General features: G+C 44.3%; 1 protein-coding gene across 6 annotated transcripts in view; it reads left to right on the top strand.

The window, feature by feature from the left end:
- Csnk2a2 (casein kinase 2, alpha prime polypeptide) overlaps positions 1–17,782 on the top strand; it is a 42,773-nt gene extending 24,991 nt beyond the window's left edge. For 5 of the 6 annotated variants that reach the window (XM_017312556.2, XM_006530641.4, XM_006530643.3 and 2 more), the window contains 7 exons: positions 2,249–2,332; positions 3,090–3,200; positions 3,705–3,806; positions 6,390–6,490; positions 7,872–8,020; positions 10,435–10,528; positions 15,460–15,906. In XM_017312556.2, coding sequence (XP_017168045.1) covers positions 2,249–2,332; positions 3,090–3,200; positions 3,705–3,806; positions 6,390–6,490; positions 7,872–8,020; positions 10,435–10,511 — 624 coding nt within the window. In that variant the 3' untranslated portion in view covers positions 10,512–10,528; positions 15,460–15,906. Of the gene's footprint in view, positions 1–2,248; positions 2,333–3,089; positions 3,201–3,704; positions 3,807–6,389; positions 6,491–7,871; positions 8,021–10,434; positions 10,529–15,459 lie in introns of all 6 variants that reach the window. The other variant, NM_009974.3, reaches the window with a different exon arrangement.
- Positions 17,783–24,633: the final 6,851 nt, after the last annotated feature.

Here is a 24,633-nt window from a genome sequence, read left to right as displayed (position 1 = left end):
TGAGCTATCTCTTTCTGCTAATGTGGCAAAATCCCAATGTCTAGGAGCAGAAGCTGTGGCAGATATTAAAACTGAAGTACCCCTCAAGGAATGTACAGGCATGTTAGGAACCCACAGTATGTCTGGCCACTGTACCCTGCCAAGAACTAATCGCTGCTTTTTTTTTTTTTTTTTTTTTTTGGCTCAGTCCTTGGTTCCATCCTATATTTTTCATATCCCAGGTATTGTCAGAATTAGATCTTTGACAGAGACTAGATAAAATGAAAAAAAAAATCAACATTTTCTTTTAGAAAATAGGAAATATTTAACCTTGCTGAAAATGTAGAAGAAGCCGGGCGGTGGTGTCGCACACCTTTAATCCCAGCACTCGGGAGTCAGAGGCAGGCGGATTTTTGAGTTCAAGGCCAGCCTGGTCTACAAAGTGAGTTCCAGGACAGCAGAGAGAGAGACAGAGAGAGAGAGAGAGACACAGACAGACAGACAGACAGGGACAGAGAAGGACAGAGACAGACAGAGACAGACCGACCTGAGGCTGAAGGCTGTGGGTGACTGCTCAGTGACTGCCGCTGCCCGCCAGGCTTTCTGTGATCGGATTCAGATTTAGGGTGTGGTGTGTGCCCTCACGGTCCCTAGTTTCATAAGACAACTGCAGAGATGGATTTGGGTGAGAGCTATGAAGATCTGGGTAAACAAATACCAGTTGAAAGAAGGCACCAAGAGCTCGTTGCAATCTTGCTACATCTATTGTAAAGCAAAACAAAAAAATGGAAATAGAACATAGGTAAAGTAAATCAATCTTAAGTCTCCATGGTATTCCATTGTAAATCCTCCAGTCAGATGTCCTTAAATCTGTGGTAGCTGTTTAAATTAAGCAAAACTAAGAGTTCTGTTATCTGTAGGACACTGGTCATATACCAGGTGCTTAGTGGCCTTGCATAGCTGGGACAAGCTGTAACTATAGATTGTTTTTGCTGCAGAAACAGTAGCGTAATTGCGGATGTCCAGGAAGTGACCCTGGCTCCTTCCTCTCAGTATTTCTTTCTTGGGAGATTATGTCACTGATTATGTCACCTTGTCCCCAGGTTCTGTATTGCCCATTCTCCAAATTCATACTAAAAGCATCAACTTTGTTGTTGTTGCTGTAGATTAGGGGAGCATATTGTTGGCATCAGGCTGATGCTCCTCTGTGGCATAAAGCTGCCTGGGATGGTGTCCTTTTCAGTCTTGCTGTCCCCAGCCAGGAGGTACTTGTTCTCAGAGTTACCTAAAAGGAAAAGGGCATATTCATACAAATTTAAAGATTTAAATAAATATTTCTTCAAAGGCAGCATATAGACTGACCAATAAAGAGGTGACAAATGTGTTTCAGCGCTAATAAGGAAATACAAGTCAGAAACACATTAAGATACTACTTTAACCCACCTGAATAACTGTTATTTTAGAAAGGGTGTGACAGGGATTGGCCAGTGTGTAAAACTGGAACCATCCTGTGTTAGACTTGAGAAAACAGGCAGTTCCTTAGAAAATGTAAAGTTTTATACAGCAAGGAACTTCCCAAGATAAATAGATGCATATTCCCCCAAAAGTCTTCCACGTGCTTATTCAATGCAGCGTGTTCTCAACAGCCAAAAGTAGAAACAACCCCAGTGCAGCAAACTAATAAGTTCATACAACTACTCAATCTCAAAAGCACAGTGAAAGAAAGGAGACCAAGGACCAAAAAAGTCTAGATCACAGAGCAGATCCAGCAGTGGCTTGAAGTCACTCTGTGTGGGAATTTGGTCCTGAGAGTTGTAAAGTGTGGTAGCAATGGTTACGGGGTTTTCTACTTACTAAAGATCACAGGCTTTCAACCCATAAAAGCCTCTTATATTGATTCTATTACAGAAAATAATTTTCTCTCAGAATTATAATGTTGGTTTTTAAAAGCTAAGTGGCTCAGATTTTATATTTAAGTAAAATGTAAATGCTTCTTAGCCTAGAAAACTCACGCTTATGTCTGCCTTGTTAGAAGATGTATTAGGATGTCATTCTTCAGGTCCCACGTGCTGGGTCTCGTTCCCTCCTTATAAAGCAACCTTCAGCATGACCATTGAAAGCCCCCTTTCTACTGGCTGCCAGCTGTAGTGTCCACAGAGAGCTTTTTTGAGACCATTCAAGTTAAAGTGTCACAAATAATAAGAATGTGTTTGCATTGGGGGCGATTAAAGGGTTTGCTTACTTTTCTCTGTGCTTTCTTACCTACTAGGCTCTGGATTACTGCCACAGCAAGGGAATCATGCACAGGGATGTGAAACCTCACAATGTCATGATAGATCACCAACAAAAAAAGGTACCAATCCAGCCAGGCAGCACCAAACCTTTGCTGAAGGCTTAGGGAAGATCTAAACCTCGTCAAATAGCATTGTGGTATCAGTAGACACGATGCTGTCTATGCTGTCTGTAGACCATGCTGATTCCTTTTGTAGACTGATTACTCTGACTTCTCTAGTCTCCTGTATTATTAGTTTCTACCAGGAACGTGTGTACATGCTAACCATGACTATAGTTTCTGGTTTTATTTTAGTTCTAGAGTTGACAGGGCTTTAGGAAGAAACTACAACAGTGGTTTCTACGTCACTTCTTCATGATCATTCCAGTCCAACTAGCCCTAAGAGATACACTTGGGGCCCTCCAACTCTGGCTGTCACAGCCAGTGTTAGCTTAATAACCAGTTAGAGCAGTGTGCAGTGCTTCTGCCTGGAGGGAGCCATACATGTCCTTCAGTGTTGCCTGGAGCTCATGTTAACAGCCGTGAGTGATGGGGGAGTGTGTTCCATATGTAAGTAGCATGGAGGCAGAAACAAGGTTGAGTTCTGATGATCTGGAGAGAGTAAAAGACCAGGGTAACTTAAAGGGAAAAACTCGGAAACATTCCAAGTGCTCCAGAAATGACCTCATCTGCAGTTCTTGAAGTGTAGTCTTCCATGGGTACACTCCTACTCTATGTGATCAAGTACCTGTTATAGATACGTGCTGTGGCCTCACCACAGGCATGGGCATGTCCAAGGGCATCTTTCATGGTCTGTTTCCTCTTGTCTTTCTTATAGCTCCGACTGATTGATTGGGGTCTGGCAGAGTTCTATCATCCTGCTCAGGAGTACAATGTTCGAGTGGCCTCGAGGTACTTCAAGGGACCAGAGCTCCTTGTGGACTATCAGGTGAGCGTGTCAGTGAAGCTGCTCTGCTCTGCATTAATTTTATATTTTCTTAGGGATTTTCCTGGTTTGCTATGTAGTCGATGGATTCATACAAAACCCAGTTATTATTCTACTCTATAAAGCTTTTTCTCAACTACATTAAATTTTTTTTCATTATGTATGTATAAGCTTACTTGTACCACAGCCCACGTGTGAGGGTTAGAGGGGTTTGTTCTCTCCACCATGTTGGTTCTTGGCATAAGGATTAGGTTGTTGGGGTTGGCAGCCTTGGATACTTAGTCTACCAGCTGAGCCTCTTGCTGCCCTTTTTTTTTTTTTAAGGAAAGAATGACTTTTAGTTATAACTTCAGAAAGGCTAAGAATGGAACTTGCCTGATAAGTATAAGACCCTAGTGCCTTAGAAATACGGGCCAATCTTCAGGAGTCAGATGAGTACTAGAAACTCCATCAGTACAAAGAGTTTCTAGCCATCTTTGACTGATCGACCGTCCTTACTGCCTTCAGATGTATGATTATAGCTTGGACATGTGGAGCTTGGGCTGCATGTTAGCGAGCATGATATTCCGAAAGGAGCCATTCTTCCACGGGCAGGACAACTATGACCAGGTGAGCAGATTATGTTATAAATGCTAGAGATATAACATTTGAGCCATGAATGTCACTCACTATATATGGGCTACCATGTAAGCTGATGAGTTGTTCAGAATTGTGTCTGTGGTACAAAATCCCAAAGCATGCAGACATTTGCTGTCTATGCTGAACCTTCAAGATGGGTCTAAGAAATAAGGTATCTCTTTGTTGCAGTAAATCTCCAGCCCCAATATGTCCGAGCAAAAACCACACAACTCAGTTACAGCATTCACAAGCTGCACAGCTAGATTGGGCACATTTACCGCTACACTACTCTGTCGCCCATCTATGAGATCCCTTGTTACTTGCGGCTTCTCCAGGCCACGTGGTACTATTCCATCTTCCACCTCCTCTTCCTCTGTCTTTCTTTCCTCTTTCTTCTCTTCCTCCTCTCTAAAACCTCCAGCCCCACCTTTCCCTTCCACTGCCCAATCACAGGCTCTAGCCTTTATCTGACCAGTTAGAATGAGGAGAAGGTTCACATGAGATCACCTGAGCACATGATCCACTCCTTATTCGGGCAGCCCCTCTTGAGGAAGCAGAGTTAACATCAGAATACAAATAGCACCAGGGCAAGCCACAATGTTTCCCCCTTTTTGTACAATTAAAGGGCTCTCCCTTTTTTTTTTCCCCCTCGTATAAATTGAGTACAACTATTATGCAATTTAGAAAGTATAAGATATATTTAAAACCCAGTCTGTCATATTGTCAATTTAGATAAAACACTCTACCATCTATCCTAACTTTAAAAGCTTACAATTTTATATCTGAATTATATTCTGGTTTTAGCTTGTATTACCATCTGAAAATCATCCTCTCAAATCTGTATCATCTCTCTTAATGTTAAACAGTTTGAGTGCTATGAAACTATAACTAGTCTTCAACTCCATCAGAAATCCAAAAATGACTTAAATATTACCTGAAAATATAGGAAGCACAAGAGATAGCTTCCAAAATTTAAACATTTTGTAGAGACAGCTGACTACCTGGACAGTCCCTAATTCCTCAAAATGTTAGAGCTTCAGTCTCCAACATTTATACCTTAACTATTCTTAGTCATTTCTACTTGAGTAAATTAAAAACACTTTATTATAATTAAATCCGAATATATAATGAGCCTTCTGGCCCAGGATCATCTGACAGACTTTTGTAAAGCAGAATTGTGAAGGACTGCTTACCCTGTCTTGCTTGGCAGAGCTACCGGTCAACTATTTCACATAGTATGACCTTTTCCTGGACAGTATTTTTGTAGATGAATTGAGGCAATTTTTGCCTAGTGGTAATCTCTCCACGACTGGAGCAATTCTATTGATATTTAATTTTTTTCTTTGAACCAAGAAAGGGGTGTAGTCAGGAGCAGACTAGATTCTAGTCAAATGATCTTTAATAATGAAATGGCCTTAAATGTTGTATTCTGTGGACTTCTGTCCACAGAAGACTATCTGTCGGGGGCTGGAGAGATGGCTCAGTGGTTAAGAGCACTGACTGCACTTCCGAAGGTCCTGAGTTCTAATCCCAGCAACCACATGGTAGCTCACAACCATCCATAACAAAAGCTGACTCCTTCTTGAGTGTCTTTAAGACAGCTACAGTGTGCTTACATATAATAAATAAATCTTTTTTTAAAAAAGAAGACTGTCTATCTATTTAAAGTATATCTGAACTGTTATACCTTAACTATTCTTAGTCATTTCTATTTGAGTAAATTAAAAACACTTTATTATAATTAAATCAGAATATAATATAATCTAGCCCTTGACTTGTATTACTTAATCATCCTAAACACTGTTTTTACTCTTTTAAAGTTAAAAAAAGATTTATTTACTTATTTTAATACCTAAATACACTGTAGTTGTCTTCAGACACACCAGAAGAGGCCGTCAGATCTCGTTACGGATGGTTGTAAGGCACCATGTGGTTGCTGGGATTTGAGCTCAGGACCTTTGGAGGAGCAGTCAGTGTTCTTACCCGCTGAGCTGTCTCTCCAACCCCTAAACACTTTTTAACGGGAGTTATTAGAAGGACTGGGTCCAAGCCTTGTATTCTTAGAAGAGTTGTACAGGCACAATGCCTATCAAAGAGTAACAATAATAATTTTAAATCTTGTATCAATATAAGAAATTTAAATCTGTATTATTCTATAAATTGTATATCAATGTAAAATTTTAACTTCAAGTTGCATTAATTATAAAAATTTCTGCCAACGTAGGATATGGCTGTATAATTTTTTTTTTTGAAAATTTGATAACCTATCCCTATGACAACCCACAATATCTCTTTGTCTAACAAAATCAGATTCTAGACATTAGATCACAATGTCCTCAAAGATATTAGCATCTAAATTACGTTAACCCTTTAAAAGCAGTTTAGAAACTTGGATTTGTGTGAGACAATTTGTATCTTTAAGTCTTCTTGTTTATCCTAGGCTCAGGTCTCTGTTAAGTTCCTAGAGATCTGAGTGACATGGAATCTCCTGATTCCCAGGTCTGGCTCAGTGTTCTCTAAGACTCATGGGAAGCTCTGTGCTTGGTGGTTTGGTCAGTTTGTTTTGTGTTTCAGCTTGTTCGAATTGCCAAGGTTCTGGGGACAGATGAACTATATGGTTATCTGAAGAAGTACCACATAGACCTAGATCCACACTTCAATGATATCCTGGGACAGTAAGTAAAAAAGAGAAGAAGGTCGGGATGGGGAGGGAGGAAGGGTGCACCTTGCTGTGATTCAGAAGTTGGAAGGTTAGACAAAATCCAGTTTCTTTCCCTTTTCTAACACCAGTATTGATGTTGGTTGGTTGGTTGGTTGGTTGGTTGGTTGGTTGGTTGGTTGGGTTAGCTGGCTGGCTGAAGCAAGGTCTCACTTGCCGTGTAGACCAGAGCTGGTCTTCAACTCACAGAGATCTACCTCCTTTAGCCTCCTAAATGCTAAGACTCCTACTTATCAATAGAAAATGGAAAATAAGCCAGGAGTGGACATGGATATCTCTAATGACAACATCAGGGAGGCTGAGGCAGGAGGATCATTGAGTTTGAATCCAGCCTGGCAATCATGAGATCCCATGGAAGCAGAGAGACAAAATCATAATGTTCCAGGGGAAATGTTTACTTGGTTAAAGCATGGACTTAGTATTTAACACGCTGGCTTATCTGTAAGCATGTTTTACCTGTGTGCATGCATTTGTACCATGTATGTATTGCTGTCTGCAGAGCCAGAATAGGGGTCCTTTGAAACTGGAGTTAGAGATGGTTAAGAGCCACCATGTGGTTGTCAGAAATTGAACTCAGAAGCTCTGGAAGAGCAATCTGTGCTCTTAAAACCACAGAGCCATTCTCCAAAGCCCTAAATATACCTATTTGGATGACAAATCCTGGAAAACTATGTTTTTAAATAAGAAATGTATAGCTTATTTTCTGAAGTAAGTTTTACAATAATTATTAAGGCATACTGAATTTTCAGGTATAGTGTAGATTTGTATGGTTTAGAGATTTATTTGTTTGTTCATTTGTTTGACATGGTCTTGCTGCATAGCCCTTTCTGGCCTCAACCTGAGTGCTAGGATTATAGATGTACACCACCATGCCCAGCTTCAGTCTTCAGTGCAGTATGCAAAAGGAAATACTTGGCTGGTGGTCTTCACACATTGTCATATGAAACCATTTGTTTCTAAAGCCAACTCTCTTAAATCTACCTAAGCATCGTTGATTGCTTAGTCACCACCAGGCTGTACTTACTCACAGTTGAAAAGACTGGGCCATAAGAGTGATCCAGGAAGATTGAACCGACTCCCGCTCAGATGTAGAAGTTTTAAACAGACTCTGTTTGTCCAGTGATTGAGCCGTTTTGTGTCAGTACACCATGGCTGACCTGGGTGTGACAGGTTGTGAAGGTGCTGCTATGTGAGGTACCAGTGAGAGTGAGCCTCAGCGGCTTCACAGTGCACCGTTCTAAGGGGTCCTTGATGTTGGGTCAGCAGAGAATTTATGTAGAAGAGAATTTTTCATGTTGTTTAGTCTCAGAATAGTAATGGCTCACTGTTTTCCTTAGACATTCACGGAAGCGCTGGGAAAACTTTATCCATAGTGAGAACAGGCACCTTGTCAGCCCGGAGGCCCTAGATCTTCTTGACAAGCTCCTGCGGTACGACCATCAACAGAGATTGACCGCCAAAGAGGCCATGGAGCACCCATATTTCTGTGAGTTTTTTGTTTTTCTTTTAAAGTATTAATTACTTTATATTGGTATATAAGCGTACATTGTAGCTGTCTTCAGACACACCAGAAGAGGGTGTCAGATACCATTACAGATGGTTGTAAGCCATGTTTTTCTTGCTGGGAATTGAGCTTAGGACCTCTGGAAGAACAGTCAGTGCTCTTAACCATTGTGAGTTATTAACCACTCTCCAGCCCTGTGAGGTTTTTTTATTTTGTTTTGTTTTTGTTTTTGGGTTTTGGTTTTTCAAGACAGGGTTTCTCTGTATAGCCCTGGCTGACCTGGAACTCACTTTGTAGACCAGGCTGGCCTTAAACTCAGAAATCTGCCCGCCTCTGCCTCCCAAGTGCTGAGATTAAAGACGTGTGCCACCATGCCCGGCCAGCCCTGTGAGTTATTAAAAGACAAAATTGTCACTCTTTATTTTCAAGGTCAGTCAGAACACTAGATGTCTGGCATCAAATTTTATTTATTCTAGATCACTGAGGCCACTTTATAGATGATTTTTCTTAGTTCCCAAAGGTGTTTGCTTATTCACTAGTAGTAGTACCTCTGAGGCCAGGCTATCTACCCACTCTCATAACCCTGATCTTATAGACTGAAGGTATCTAAGATTTGTTTTCAAGCATAAAATGTGTATAAAAACTTAGTCAGCAATATTTTTTCTCATTTAAAAAAGTAGTTAGCGCACCCTTATGTGTTTCTAAAGGAAGCAATGTGTGAATAAGAGGGCTCTGAGGCGAGGGAGCAGGCAGTGTGACAGCTGGACTCTGCCCTCTGACATCTCGCACTGCTTACGGTTTGAGTGTAGATCTCCCCATTGAAACTTCACATACACTGACCACGTGCTTGAAGAGGTAGCTCAGTCTAGTCCTGGGTGAGGCTGGAAGGGATGATGCTGGGTAGCGACTTGACTCTCAGTTCACTCTGAATCAAGATGAACTCTGGCCTGTAAGGTTTGGGTGTATTGTCTGACCACTGTGTGCTCTTTTCCTTTTTACCTCTGGAGTTTAATATTAACTAATATGAAGAATATATTGCTATGGTTTCAAACTTAGAGCAGAAGTTTAAGGTGACAAAAAGTGTAAAGGACTGTTCTTTTAGCTTTCTGTGCCTTAGACAGGTGACATTCAGTTGTCTGCACAGAGTGGTGGCACACGCCTTTAAATCAGCCACTCAGAAGGTAGTCAGATCTACTTAAGGCCAGCCAGGAACACATAGTAAAACTCTGGGGGTTTTTGAGGTTTTGTTGTTGTTGTTGTTTTTTTAAAGTCAGGTGTGCTGATGAAAATACCTTTAATCCCAGGACTCAGAAGGCAGAGGCAGGTAAATCTCTGAGTTCAAGGCCAGTCTGGACTACAAAGTGAATTCTAGGATAGCTAGCCAGGGCTACACACAGAAACCCTGACTCAAAAAAAAAAAAAAAAAAAAATTGCCGGACAGCGGTGGCACATACCTTTAATCCTAGCACTTGGGAGGCAGAAGCAGGTGGATTTCTGAGTTCAAGGCCAGCCTGGTCTGCGGAGTGAGTTCCAGGACAGCCAGAGCTACACAGAGAAACCCTGACTCAAAACATACAAAACCAAATAAATAGAAAGCAATATTAGTGTAAACAAATGGATGTGCATATGCATAAGGATTGCATATTTTAAGCTATCTAAGGTGTTGGTGTTCTGTCTGGACTCCACCCCCACAGTTACCTGGCAACAGCAAGGCCCACTATAAAAGGGGCTGTGTGCCCCCCATAAGGTATACAGTGAGATTCTGTCTCAGAAATGATAACTAAAACAATCTGATGAATGTTTCACATAATTCATTATTTGGTTATTATCCAAATAAACTATGTATCTCACTGCTCCTTAAAGTCAGTAGACTGGCTCTTTTATTCATCTTTTCATAACATGCTTATCATATATGCTTTAAAGAATTTAGGGGCTGAGTATGATGTTGGTACTCAAAGAAAAAACTGGAATAAATGTGAACAGTTGTAAATTAGGGTTTCTGTGCTTTTCAGCAGTTGGATCTATATTCTAAGGAAGTAGAAGAATCACCTAGAAAAAGTTTCCCAGTGAGCATGAAGCCACCCTGGCTGAGCAGGAGGATCAGGGTGAAGAAGAGGGAAGAGTTCAGGGCTAGTTTGAGCTCCTTGTAAAACTTCATACCCAAATCCAGTGTTCAGTAGGAATTGAGACAGTGATTTAGTCGTAAATTGATTGCCTAGCATGTGTGAAACTACACCCTGCTTTGAGGGAGAAAAAAATAAGGAATTATTTCCTGATCCTGCCTTGATGCCTGGTTTTTGTGTGACCTGAGTCCCACATAAACGTGCATGTAGAAGAAGAAAGGCAGATTGGCCTCAGTGCTGGTGCTGATGTGGGGAACCTGTGCTTTCTTGCAGACCCGGTGGTGAAGGAGCAGTCCCAGCCTTGTGCTGAGAACACCGTGCTTTCCAGTGGTCTCACCGCAGCACGATGAAGCCTGGGGAATCGACGGTAATGCGGCACTGATGCTTGCCAATAAAACCAACCAACCAAACAAAAACTTGAAGGAAACTACAGTGTGATAAAAAGAAATTCTAATCATTCCTTCTAAAGGCAAAGAAGAGTAAAGACCTAAAGTCTGTCAAAAGCAAGAAACTCCCCAGTACTAGTCTGCAGGGAGCTGGCTGTGCAGTGTGGCAGAGCGCATAGTTCAGGATCTGAGGGACTCTCCCTTTGGAATGCATGGGAGATGAGAAGCTCGGAGTTGTTGTACACGTACCTGCGTTTAACAGGATACCACTGTTGAATTAATCCGTTCGGTCAACAAGCTCTGAATATCTGACTTCCTATCTATTCCATTGTGGTCTGATTTTCTGTGAGAATTCAGGCTCAAGTTTTAGCAAAAGTCAGCAGTCTATTCTGACACACCAGCCTCATTTACAAAAAAAAAAAAGGATTAAAACAGTGACAGTATTTTTTTTAAGCTCTTTTACAAATTCATGTGTTATGTATTTTTTTATGACATGAGCTCTCCAGGAAATGTACCTCGTTCCTGCAGTTTGCTTCTAAGTGTATTCATTGGGAAGCAAACCGCCGTTGCTCTCGCCACGTCCTCTTTGGTGTCAGAAGATGGCACTGTAACTCTCGAGATGCCAAGAACAGGTCCCAGGCTCGTTAGATGTTCCATGCTGTGTGCATGACTTGGGGCTCACCTTTATTGATTTGCCTAACTATTGAATCTTGTTGCCTTTTTTTTTTCCTCTCTCTCTCTCTCTTTAGCTTTTTTTCCCCCTGGCCTTGTAAGAACCTCACAGTTTCTCAGCACATCTTTGTGAGGGCGCTACTTCAATGCTCCACTTTAAAACAAAGACTATTTTTGTTCACTACCATAGCTATAGCTGGAAAGTTAGTCTTCAGGCAGGTCAAAGAGGGAGGAAAACAGTTCTATTAGGATTTATTTAGGAAAGACCTCACGGGTGTAAAAAGGCCGACCACCATCTTCCCTCCCCTAACCCTGTGACAAACAAGTCTGGCTGCAGTCAGGATGGTGGGCAGATGGAGCTCTGATAGGTCATACATGAATGTGAACGCAAAGACATCTCTTGCATGCGGCTGCTAGCTGTGGGTAAGGCTGTCCTGGAACTCCTGCAGCTGGCTGGAGAGGGAGAGCCATGGCTTCCGGGAGGAAGTGGGGCTCCTGGAGCAAGTGTCAAAGCTTTACAGATCCACTGTTACCTTCACGTTAGCAGAAGCTAAATTTTGTTTTTTGTTTTTGGTTTTTTGTTTTTTTTAAATAGGGCTGATTTGATTTGTGGGATTGGTCACTGACATGGTTTGCCAGCTAGTCCCCTCTCCTTGGCTGCAGCCACGCCTCAGCACTGGGGACCTAACATGCTTGAGATATCCACCACATCACACTTAGGGTTTCTTCAGAAACTATTTAATAATGCCACACATTTTTATAAGGTTAGATTGTTTGTTCGAAACATCTGTTTACATTCCAAATTCCAATAAATTTGTATTGGTATTGGTAGCAGGTCCATTTCTAAATGCAGATTCTATTTTGTTGTTTGGTCTGTAGGAACTTAAAAGGCAAATGTAACTCTTCTCTTGATAGTACAGAGTTGAGTTTATAGATGAAAATAAGATCTTGGGCCAGTGGCATGGCAGGTATAGATGTTTGCTGCCAAGACTGATGGCCTGAGTTCAGCCCCAGACCCATGTGGCAGGGGGAGAACCTACTCCGTGAGTTGTCTTCTTCCCACACCTGTGCTGTGGCATGTGAACACATACACAATAAATAAAGTTTTTAAAATCTTTAAGATCTTTATAAAGCAGGACATACATTCAGTTAAGGTTTTTATAGAGCTGCTGCCTCCTCGCGTTGAGCCCTGTGTTCCCATGTATATATTTGTTCTTCCTGAGAGGTGGAAACATAACATGGCCGAGACATGACCAGTGTTAACACATCAAGTATTGGGGATTACCATGGCTATTCTCATGTGCTGTCACAGGCAGCCTGGATCCTTGGTGGTCAGGGGATGACCCAAGCTCCTCTTCCCTCTCTCTCTCTAAGTTGTTCAAGAGCTTATTGGAGGGTCTCAGTTGAGCAGTAATCCCACCTCTTTGCCCTGGGTCCTCCAGAGACAGTCCAAACATCTGGGAAAAGAGTTGGCCATATTCCCCCACACACACACAACCACTCCCCCCAGCCCCCTGGAATGCTGGGGGGAGGCCCTTGAGTGACAGCTGGGGGCGGGGCGTGCAGCAGGGACTGCACTTTACCTCTCCCGCCTTGGGCTTGAGATGCTCCCCCTGGGTTTGTACTTGATCTTAGGCTGACCTTTCCCAAACTGCAGTGTTAGTGGACCTTTCCTGCCTGTCTCACATCTCCCTTGGTATATATGTAACATGTATGCCCGGCACAGCTTGCTCCAGCCTCCTGGAGATTTTCCCTGGGTTTTAAAGAGTGTGTATGAGTAGTGGTGAGGCTAGGAAATTTACCCATCCAGTATCCTTTTTATATTCTTTTTAAACTCATCTCATAATTCTCGTTTGTTTCATTACCTTATTAGAGGTCAAAAGTGCCTATGACAAGGACTTAATTATTTCCTAATGAAAAGCAAAAAAAAAAAAAAAGACCCCACAAAAACCTGTGGGGAACAGGGTAGTGTTGCACTGTCATCTCAGGTATGCCTGTGTTGAAGAGTGCACCTGGTGTAATAAGAAGCCGCTCCAGGCCCAAGTTCCTATCAGTTTCTCTCCTTGGTATCCACAGGGAGTGCGACCGCAAGGTTGCCTGGACTAAAAGCCATGCTGAGAATGAGAAGTGTGTTGGTGACAGTTTGTCCTTTTCAGGTGCCAGTCAGCTGACCTGCTCCCGTCCTTGTAGGTGGCTGGGTAGAAGCCAGGCCTGGTGGACCTTACCCTAATGTCCATGCTTCGGGCACATGGGTTCCCTGGTTGAAAGGGAGAAGGTACTCTCAGTCCAACTACTGAGAGAAAGGAGCTAGGAGTCCCTGAAGCTTAGAGAAGGTGGCTGGCTGTTGGGAGCAGGTGAAAAGATCCTGTAAGGACAGTGTTGTAAAGGTGGGCCTTAAGAGCTCATACTTCTAAGGATGAAACTAGGGGACACTAAGTTCCTGTTGCAAATGCCTGGAGAGGACACTGCCCCTGGCTGGGGTCCTGTGGCCCTTGAAAGGTAGTTGCCAAGCGCCTCAGGGAAACAATCTAGGTCTCCAGGAGCTAATGTGTCAGCAGAGCTACTTGGGGGACAGGAAGGATAGAAAGAGTTTATATGTGCATTGAGATAAATGTAGGAGCCAGTTAACTTTCTGTTAACACCAGTTAAGATTCCCAGACACCACAGGGAAGGGAGTTTCTAGGTAAGAGCTGGGGAGAGGTGGTTGCAGAATGCCAGCCCTTCTGAAAGCAAAAGCAAGCAGGTGTCTTGAGCACACAAGAACCTGAATTTGTCAGGGAGCTTAATAAATTAAAACTGAAGTGGGTTCTGTCTTTAAAAAATAAGCCCAAGGGAGGTGGCCAAGAGTGCTTGCTTTTGCTATGGCGGTCTTGGTTGTAGAACCTGGCAAGGATGGATTATACAGCAGACGCATACTTTGTGTCAACCAATGTGCTACAAATGTGACACTTGACCCTGAACTGCATGTATTGGGGATTTTTAAAAGAAAAAACAAACTTTGAATCAATAAATTAACAGTTTTTTCCACTTGGTGGCTCTTCTTGATGTAAATGGTGAATTGGGGACAGAATCTTGTTATCCAGTGGCAAGTTTGGATAATCTTCAAGAACCAAGGAGCCTTCTGTTTGCAGGGGAAAAAACACTGCCTGTGTTGTGGTCTTTTTCCAAAGGAACACTACAAACCCAGTTCCTCCGTGTAGCCCTGGATGACTGATGTGGTGCCGTGTCAAATCCCATTTTCCTAAATAAAGTTTCTGTTGACAATTCCTGGCCTTCCCAACTAGGAGACAAACCGTTGCTTCGGACCTTAACTTGCATTCAGGGGATGGGGATGGGCCATAAACTTGGAACTTCAAAGACCTGTGGTGGCTGAGGCTGTCACTCTGGTGTGGAGATTTCCTTAGGAGTGAGACCAGTGGCACCCCTTGACCCCTGCTTCTGAGAACTGTCTGCTTCTGTCGCATGACTTTAACCTTGGGACCCAGGCTCGGGCGTTTGTAAAAGTCCCTCTCCACCACTACTTACAACACAAATGTGAGTGTGGGCCACTGTCATTTGGCTGATGACGTGGGTCTTACATGCATGTAGGTTTTCCCTAACGGATCCCCGGTGATTAGACCCTTGGACAACAGCTGAAGAGCTCTGAGGCAATGTCATTCCTTAACGGACCCAGAGTGTCTGGGCCAGCTTCCCCGATGCCAGGTGCTTTCCACACTGAGCTCTCTAAAATCCAGTCCCGGGCCTCAGCCACCTGCTTTACCATGATGGGTATGGGGGAGGCCATGCCAGACAGCTTAGTTTGCAGAGGTGGGTTGGAAATTTGAAGCCTACTTGCTGCCCTACAGTGATAGTGGGTTTGGCCTTTTTCCCTGAGTAACTCCAAGTCACTTGATTCCTAAACTCAAGATGTCCTCAGTAAATGGGTCAGATCCGAGAAAGCGCGGGGCTGGCCCTGTTGTTGTCTGGCTTGCAGGATGCTCACAGGCATCTGCATAAGCACCTACATTTGAAGGACAGGGCAGAACAGATTGTGACGTGACCAGAGTTCCTCTAAGAAGGCCAGGCCTCTGTTGGGGTCAAAAAGCAGGAAGAGGATACTTGAAGACCTGGGCTCATGCCTATCTAGTGTCCCCTCTAGTGTGGAGAAGACAGGCTTGCTTGTGCCCTGTCCCAGGTGGCCTGCCTCTCTGCCTCAGATTGATTAATGCCCTCTTTCCCCTCCTCCCATCTCTCTCCCCAGGTCTGTTGCGGTTCCTCCCACTTTTCCATAAGCAGAACAAGAACCAAATCAAAACGTCTTAACGCGTGTAGCGAGATCACGTCCCGAGAGCAGACACAAAATGGTGGCAGGCTTGGCGAACAGGAACTAGACCACCCGAAGGGCAGCCCACCACCGTAAATCAGACCTCACTTCCGAATGTAAAAGGTTCACATGCCTTTGGCTTCCTGTTGACTTCCTCCCGACCCAGAAAGCATGGGAAATGTGAAGGGTATGCAAAAATGGTTGTTGGTTACTGTTGCTCCCCGTGCCCTTGACCCATCCCATGGTCGCCTGTCGCTCCAGCAAACCCCAAGGACTAGCTGACCACAGACTCCACAGACGGGATGGGAGCAGTGTATGGCATGATGGGCAGTTACATATTATTTTAAAAGTATATATATTATTGAATAAAACGTTTTAAAAGAAGTGGATGGAGCGTATTTAGTGTGCAAGGGGCCATTGACCGAGACCTGTGGACAGAGAGGACTGAGTCACCAGCGCACTGTGCCAAGCTCTAACTAGAGGGAAGCAGGGCCAGGGTGGCATTGTCAGGCAGTGGAGTGAACAGCCTGGCTCACTGCATAGGCTGGGAGAGCGGGGCCGTGTCTTGACTGAGGTCCCCATCAGTTGTCCACCCTTACCTCTTCCAAATGAGGAGTGGCTCAGTATTTGAGGGGGATAAGTGTCCCCATGGTGACTTCAGGCTATAAGCCACCCTTTGCTGTTTCTCTGCTCACACCTCTACATTTTGTTACATTGCTCAGTTAAGCCTACTCCCTTCGGAAGAAATGCCTCAGAGTCCTGGAGGCAGGTTGAATCTGCTAACCAATGAGAGGGAGGAGATCAAGCCCAAAGGTACTTCTCATCCTGCCCTGATACTCGAGGGAAAATAGGGAGAGCAACCCCCACATGCATGCATGCATGCATACATACATACATACATACATACATATGTACATGCATTACATACACACAACGGTCTGCAGTGGAAGCCGTTAACAGGAAACAGCCAGTTGACAGTGCCCTTTCAATGTCCTCAGACGACTGATCCCAGCACAGCTATGCAGGCGCTGTAACCACAGCTGAGGGATGACCAACCTGGGGTTTGGCTACTGGTCATTCTCATGCTGCCTATAGATCTAGCACAGAGGCCCTAGCAGGTTTGAGGCCATCGAGAAGGTTGGGGTGCCAGCTTGCTCCTCACAAGGACCACTTGCTCTGTATTCTTCTGCCACGCGTTCTGAATGGCCATGCGAATCCAAGTGTGAACACTCAGTATTAAAGTGATTATGTGGGAAGGAAACAACAGGCCTCTCCAAGGCCACCGTGGTGTCAGTGTCCTTGGACCCCATTTCTGTCAGATCTGGTCAGTTCACCAGGTGTGAGACCTTAACACGCCCCACCCCACCCCAACAGGGGACACCAGCAAGTACCCTCCAGGCCACTGGCCATAGACCAGAAAGCCAATGGGCTACAAGCACCTTGCCTTGGTTTCTTTCTGTTTGCTTGTTTTCTTGAGGCAGGGTTTCTCTGTGTAACCTTGACTATCCTGGAACTCACTCTTGACCAGTCTGGCCTCGAACTCAGAGATCTTCCCACATCTGCCTCTAGAGTGTTGGGATTTAAGATGTGTGCCACCACCACCCAGCTTTGCCTTCATTTCTAACCCTACACTGGCTTACTATCCTTAAGCTGTCTCAGGGGAGCCTTTTCAACTCAAGGCTCTAGAAAGTCCAGTATCAGTTGCTCATCCATACGCTCTTGCAGATGTACATAGTGGGTATGGGCTGTCTCCACAGACCTGTGCAGATGTGCAGGGTCTCTGCTGGACAGATGGGTGTGGAGATCCAGCAGTGCTCTTAAGGAGCCGGGAAGGCTAGCTTTAGTCCTTGGGCTTCTCCTGCTTTTTAGCCCTGGTTCTCCTTCATTTCCCAGCGTGAAAGTCTTCCTTTCCTGAAGTCCCAGGCCTGTCAGATACTCAGGTTTTGTGGGTGGCAAGAAAGGAAAAGAGGGAAGGGAAAGAAAGGGGTTCGGGGGAAGGGGGAGGAAGGAGAGTTTTCACTTGAGCTTTGACTTTGAGAAGAGTACCTGGAGGCCCCCACCCACCCAGAACCCGAGTAGCCCATCCACCGCTCACACGGCCTGTCAGAGAACTCTTGCCATCTGCATTAGTCCTGAATGACTTCTGACTGCTTGTAGTTATCAAGAGGTAATAGTTGTTACTATTACCTCCAAGCCATACTGTTGTTCAATTTGATCTTTTTGTTTGTTTGTTTCAATAAACCTTTATTATCTACATTTTACAATGACTTTCATGGGATGCAAATGTTAAAAAAAAAAGATACTCTTTTTCTACAATGTTTCCAGTTGACAGTAAAACTGAGTCAGCATGTATCCATCTATGTTATCTGTTTCCATGGCTGCACAGTGTTCCACTGTGTGCTGTGCCATAGTTAAAGCAATTCCTTCTTAGGCTCTTGGCTGTTTCTAGTTTTTCAGAATTGCTAAGTGTGCGAATTTGCTCCACATTTGTAGGTGGGATATATGTAGGATAAAAATTACTTTTTAAAAAGGGTATAGAGTTCAGCTTTTCCTTTCAAAATTTTTATTATGTGTGTGCATGTGTGATGGGCTGGGGTCAGGGGTTGGAGGGGGGGGGGGTGCGGTGGGAACAGACATGGCCAGAGGGCCAGGAGATAGAGAAGATGGGCTGTTCTTCCCAGAATGCACTTTCCGGGGCTGTTAACAAAAGGTGCCTCTCACATGCATTTAGCTAAGAAGCCAGACTCAAAAGGCTGCATACTGAATGATGCTGTTTAAGCAGGGTGCAAAGCAGATCTCAGTTGTCTTGAATAAAGGATGCCGCCAAGGTGTTAGCATGACATCCTTTCAGGGGTGCTCCAGTATCAACGTGTGGTTATACATATTTATTATACTGCCTTTGTCAAAACTATCTACCCAAAAAGAGCTCATCTTCCAGATAATAAACTTGAAAGTATTTTTTAAACTCATCCTATGCAGAGACCCAACAGAGTGTCACGTGACTGACCTTCAGTCTAGGAACCTCTACAGTGGCCCAGGTCCCTGTCCTTCACCCACCAGCTGAAGGCTTCCAATTTTCAGGACACTCCCATGGTTTTACTCTGGCTAAAGGCCAGACCTGTTCATCTCACTGCTGTGCCGGAGAAAGGCCGGGGGGCCTTGGGGCAGGGGTGGGGGTGTCTGTGCTCTGCATGCCAGTGTGTAGTACCTCCCCGTGGCTCTTCAATGCTGGTGCTCCAGGTGAATTTCTAGGCTGGGGTGGCCTGAATACTTCCTGTTCCCTGGACCAGAGAAGGACCAACTGAGGGCCAGGACCTTGAGTTTGAAGGGATGCCTTTGTTATTAAATCTGTACATTTAAAACCCAGTTTGTGTCGTGAGTGTATAGGTATGCACACACATGTACCTATGCATCTGAGTATGTGTGGAGGGCACTGTACAGGGTCTTCCTCAGGAACTCTTCCCCCTTTTATTTTTTAAGATTTTTTTATTTTATATATGTGAGTATATACTGTAGCTGTCTTCAGACACACCAGAAGAGGGCAACGGAAGATCCTATGCGCACATGGTTGTCAGCTACCATGTGGTTGCTGGGAATTGAACTCAAAGACATCTGGAAAAACATTTAACGCTCTTAACCACTGAGCCATCTTTCCAGCCCCATCTCCACCTTAATTTTGTCACAGGTTCTTTCACTGAGCCTAGAGCTTCCTTAGTTAGCTACAGCACGGCTGGCCTGCAAGCCCCAGGGGTCCTCCTGTCTCCACCACCCTATAGAACTACAAGTGTGTCCTACTAAAACCCAACTCTTTTTTTAAAATGTGCATTCTAGGGGCTCAAACTCAAGCTCTATCAAACAGGATAGAAAGCACGCTACCAACTGGGTCATGTCCCCAGCCTTCTATAACTGTCATTATGATCAATTATAATTCTTGTTTTATAGCTACAAACCAGGTGATATTAGCACCTTTATTAAAACTCACATGGGTCAATAAATTAAAAACTTAATGGGTGTCAGATGCCTTTAATCCCAGCACTCTGGAGACAGAGGCAGATGGATTGCTATGAATGTAATGTGCCAGCCTGCTCTATAAAGTGAGTTCCAGGACAGCCAGGGCTATGTAGAGAAACCCTGTCGTAAAAACAAAAACAAAAAACAACAACTAAAACCAAAAACAACAACAAAAAGAACAAACAAAAAAACTATCAACAAAACCGTAATGGGTGGTACACAGCTATAGTTCTGGCATTCAGGAAGCTGATGCAGAAGATTGAGAGTTCGAGGCCAGCCTCAGGTACACAGTCAGGTCCTGTTCTGAGAAGCAAACAGCAAATAAACTAGTTTAATAAACTTTTTTTTAAAGATAATTTATTAATATATGTAAGTACACTGTAGCTGTCTTCAGACACTCCAGAAGAGGAAGTCAGATCTTGTTGTGGATGGTTGTGAGCCACCATGTGGTTGCTGGGATTTGAACTCTGGACCTTTGGAAGAGCAGTCGGGTGCTCTTACCCACTGAGCCATCTCACCAGCCCCGTTTAATAAACTTTTAATCAGTTGCTATGTCCGTGCATGGCCCCAGGGACTTGGACCTGACTAGGGTGCTGAGGGAATGAAGGAAATGACAGACACAGTCAGAGCTGGGGTTGGGTGGGCAGGGGCTCTCTGCAGGAGAAACCATAGCACCCCGAAGCTCAGCATGTTTATTACAATTGAAAAGGGATGTGGGGTTATCGCCCACGACTGAACAAGGAGGCTCCGAGTCACTGCAGATAAATGAGGAGGTGGGCTCATGGTATACAGCTGCATCAAGGACACAGCTAATGTTGGTAGAAATGGTCTCTGTGGAGGAGCAGTGTTCGGCGGTAAATATCTAGGGGAAGGAAGCTATGATGGACATTTTCTACACTCACTGTCAATATCCACACTTGGACCAGAGGAAGGCTTTGCCATTCCTTCATGGGTTTGAGGCTCTGGGGTCCTTGACATGGCGTGCCTATGTCAACAGCACACATCAACACAGAACTTCATTGACTGGGCTCTCTCTGCTCCCTGCAACCAGTAAATTCTATAAACATTGCTTACATGCTTAACCAATTCACCTTAGACATTTCAAACTTAGTCTACACAGCCTGTTTACTTTCACAAGCACAGTAGCTAATGAAAAACCTGACCAAAGTCACTCAAATACCAATAAACCTAAGTTTAAACTCATAATTGGAACTGTTAAACATTCGCTATTTACATATTTTTTCAGACATTGCAAATGTAAAACCACATGCATTTAAAAAAAAAATGAGTGCTTTCACATTAAGTCCAAAGCCTCAGACCCTGTAATAGTTATCATCCTTAAATATTTCACACATCTTAGATAAGGCCGTCACTGTAGTTGAAAACTCACTCCTCAGTCTGTCAGGCTACTGAGATCACAGCTTCGGTCTGCCTATTCATCATAATGTCTAGAGCTAAAGAGAGATGGGTCCTTATCTCCCAGGGGACACAAGTTCGATTCTCAGCACCGACATCAGGTGGCTCACAACCACCTATACCTCCAGCTCCGGGGCATCAAATGCCCCTCTAGCCTCCATCACCACCTGCACTCATGATTAAAAATCAGTCGTTAGAAACTAATGTCCTCCTGTCATAATATTCCAACACCATGCCTCAGTTCTGGTCCAAAACAAGCTAATGGTCAGAGCTTCCAGGCCAGGCAGAACTGGGAGTTAACAAGCCAAGCCTGTGACACTGAAGACATCCCCAGGCATGCCCTGTGATACCCCTCATGAGCTAGTTTTAATATGCAGATGGGCATCTGTGGCTTTTGTGCCTGCTGCCTGGATTGCATTCTCTTTGCTTCTATTCTGCACTTTCCCTCTCTTTGATTGCCTCTCTTCTTTTGCAGGGCTAGGCCCTGAACCCAGGTCTGCTGCATGTTAGAAAAGTATTCTACCACTAAGCCACATCCCCAGCCCTCTTGCCTAAAAAGACAAGATCTCATTGAATTGCTCAGTCTGATCTTAAATTCAACCTGTACACAGGATGGCCTTGACCTTTTGATCTTCCTGCCTCCTAAGTAGCTAGGATCACAGGCCTGAAGCACCAGGCCAGGCGCTTTGCGGTCTTTTTATCTGACTACATTCTAATCGTGTTGGTCATTGCTGTCAATGATAATATCCAGTTATCAACAAGATTTCCTACACTGTGTTGAAGGCTATGAAATATACATACAAGAACTACAGTGTCAGAGGCAGCTGGAAAGCAAGAATGACAGCATTTAAACATTTGTTCTGTGAAAGGCAGGCCTGATTTTAGGTAAGTTTGGTCTGTTTACCGTTGAAGTGAATGTTAGTGACAGAAGTGACCATTTGGTTCTCCATCCAGCTATTCATTCATTATGGAGTGCCTGCCGCACTAATAGAAACTGGCAGGGCCTGTTTCTGCAGATCAGAACAAACCATAGTCCATCCCTGAAGGGAATAAGTCAAAACCACGCCCATTTATCTACATTCTCCCTGCCTCTGATCAGCTGGTCTCTGCTGCACTCAAAGCTGTGATCGTAGTGTCTTACTTAGTAAGGCTTACTATTGCTGTGATGAAACACCATAGCCAAAGCAGCCTGGGGAGGAAAGGGTTTATTCACTCGCAGTTCCACATGACAGCTCATTATTCAAAGCAGCAAGGGAAGGGACTCAGGCAGGACAGGAACCTGGAGGCAGCAGGTGATGCAGAGGCCACAGAGAAGTGGTGCTTACCAACCTGCTCCACATGGTCTGCTCAGCTTGCTTTCTTAGAGAACCAGGGACCACCAGCCCAGGGATGCCATCACCCACAATGGGCTGGGCCCTCCCCATCAATCTCTAATTTAAAAAAAAACCTTACTGGCTTGCCTACAGCCAGATAGTATGGACACAATTTTTATCAATTAAGGTTCCCTCCTCTCTGATGACTTTGTCAGGTTGACATAAAACTAGCCAGCACACATAGTAGACCTTCAACCCCAATATAGAGAAAACCAGACATAGTCCACATAGATACTCATTGCAGATGAGTAGCTTGGAGAAGCAATGCTTGCTTTCCTCTGTCGCAGTGTTTACTGATTATCAAAGCTCTCAAGGTATGCCAATGGTATCTTCATTTTTTTAAAGGTTTATTTTATGTATATGAGTACACTGTAGCTGTCTTAAGACACACCAGAAGAAGGCATAGATCCCATTACAAATGGTTGTGAGCCACCATGTGGTTGCTGGGAATTGAACTCAGGAACTGTGGAAGAGCAGTCAGTGTTCTTAACCAATGGGCCATCTCGCCATCCCGGTAATTTCATTTTTAACTGAGAAAACTGCATAGTTAGCAAAGCAACCTGGTACAACATGAGACTTTGAAAGGGTCAGAGAGGTGGCTCAGTGGGTAAGAGAGCACTTGCTGCATAAACATGGGAATCTGAGTTCAAATCTCTGGAGCCCATGAAAAAGGCTAGGTGTGGCTAAGAGCACCTATAACCCCAGAACTGTGCAAGTAGGGACAGGAGGGTTGCTAGGGTTTGCTGGTGCTAGCCTAGTTCCAGTTTCAGTAACAGACCCTATTTTAGGGGAATAAAAGAGAATAACAGAGCAGGATGTCTAATGTCCTTGTCTGAATTCCCACACAAGGACCCCTCACACATGTGCATATTTTTCATACACAGAGAAAGAAAAAGACACTTTACAGAGCTTTTGTGGGCAGGTGAATGGCACAGATTACCCCTGATTCTGAGCAGGACAATCAGCTGAGTGAGGAGGGACAGAGACAGGCCCCACTGTGGCCTGGAACCCCAAGTCCAAGACTTAGTCGCTGACTCAGCACACAACGCATAGCTACTTCAAACTGTGGGCATTTGGGTTGACCCTAGGAGCAACATGGACCAAATTCATTGTTCAAGAAGTTCAAGGCTGGAGGGAAGGAATGGAAAGGAACGATAAGTGAATTACTGTTTAGACTGTCAAGTGGTGAACAAATAAAGAGGGAGATAAGATTAGGGTGTGGTGGGGAATGGGGACTCAGCGGGGTGCATCAGACAAGTCACCTCTGAAAAGGGCACTAGTAAACTGAATAGTGTTCACCTCAGGTTCATGTCTGCCTGGAACCTTAGAAAGTAAGCTGCTCGGAAAGAGGTGGGTTTGGATCTGTACTTGTGGTGGTTGGCAGGGGAATGGCCCCAAAGGTTCATATATTTGAACGTTTGGTTCCCCGTTGATGAACTGATTGAGAATTAGAAGGTGTTAAATGGGACCCCAGATCTTAGCACAACAACCTCATGATGAAAGTGCCAGGGGCTGGAGAGATGGCTCAGCGGTCAAGAGCACGGTCTTCAGATGCACAAGAGGGCGTCAGACCTCTTTACGGATGATTGTAAGCCACCATATGGTTGCTGGGATTTGAACTCAGGACCTTCGGAAGAGCAGTCAGTGCTCTTAACCGTTGAGCCATCTCTCCTGTTCTTGCTAACTTAAGTATGTTAACCCAGAGCATGGATTTTGTGCTCAGAAGCTCAGAAAGGCTCAGACCTACATCTGGATCCTGATCCTAACACCTAACAGTTGCCGGCTGGCTAATAAACCCATGTCCAGGCAGTCTTCTCTGGTGAATTCCCCACAACAACATGCTCTTGCTGGAGGATGGGTGTCACTGAGGGGAGAACTCTGAGGTTTCAAAAGCCTGTGCCAAGCTTACTCCCATTCTCTACCTGCTGTCTGTGGATTAGGATGTAAGCTGTTATCTATTGCTCCAGCACCATGCCTGCACCACACTCAACAATATGATGGTCAGGAGTCAGAGACAAAGTATGGAGCAGAAACTGAAGGAAAGGCCATCCAGAGACTGGCCCACCTAGAGATCCATCCCATATACGGTCACCAAACCCAGACACTATTGTGATGTCAACAAGTGCTTGGTGACAGGAGCCTGTTATAACTGTCTCCTGAGAGACTCTACCAGTGTCTGACAAATACAGAGCTGGATGCTTGCAGCCAACCATTGGACTGAGCACAGGGTCCCCAATGAAGGAGCTAGAGAAAGGACCCAAGGAGCTGAAGGGATTTGTAGCCACATAGGAGGAACAACAATATGAACTAA

The sequence above is a fragment of the Mus musculus genome, chromosome 8 (genome assembly GCF_000001635.26).
Source record: "Mus musculus strain C57BL/6J chromosome 8, GRCm38.p6 C57BL/6J".
NCBI classification, from domain to species: domain Eukaryota; kingdom Metazoa; phylum Chordata; class Mammalia; order Rodentia; family Muridae; genus Mus; species Mus musculus.
Note: the sequence above shows the minus strand (reverse complement) of the source record. Positions and strands in the feature narration are given on the sequence as shown.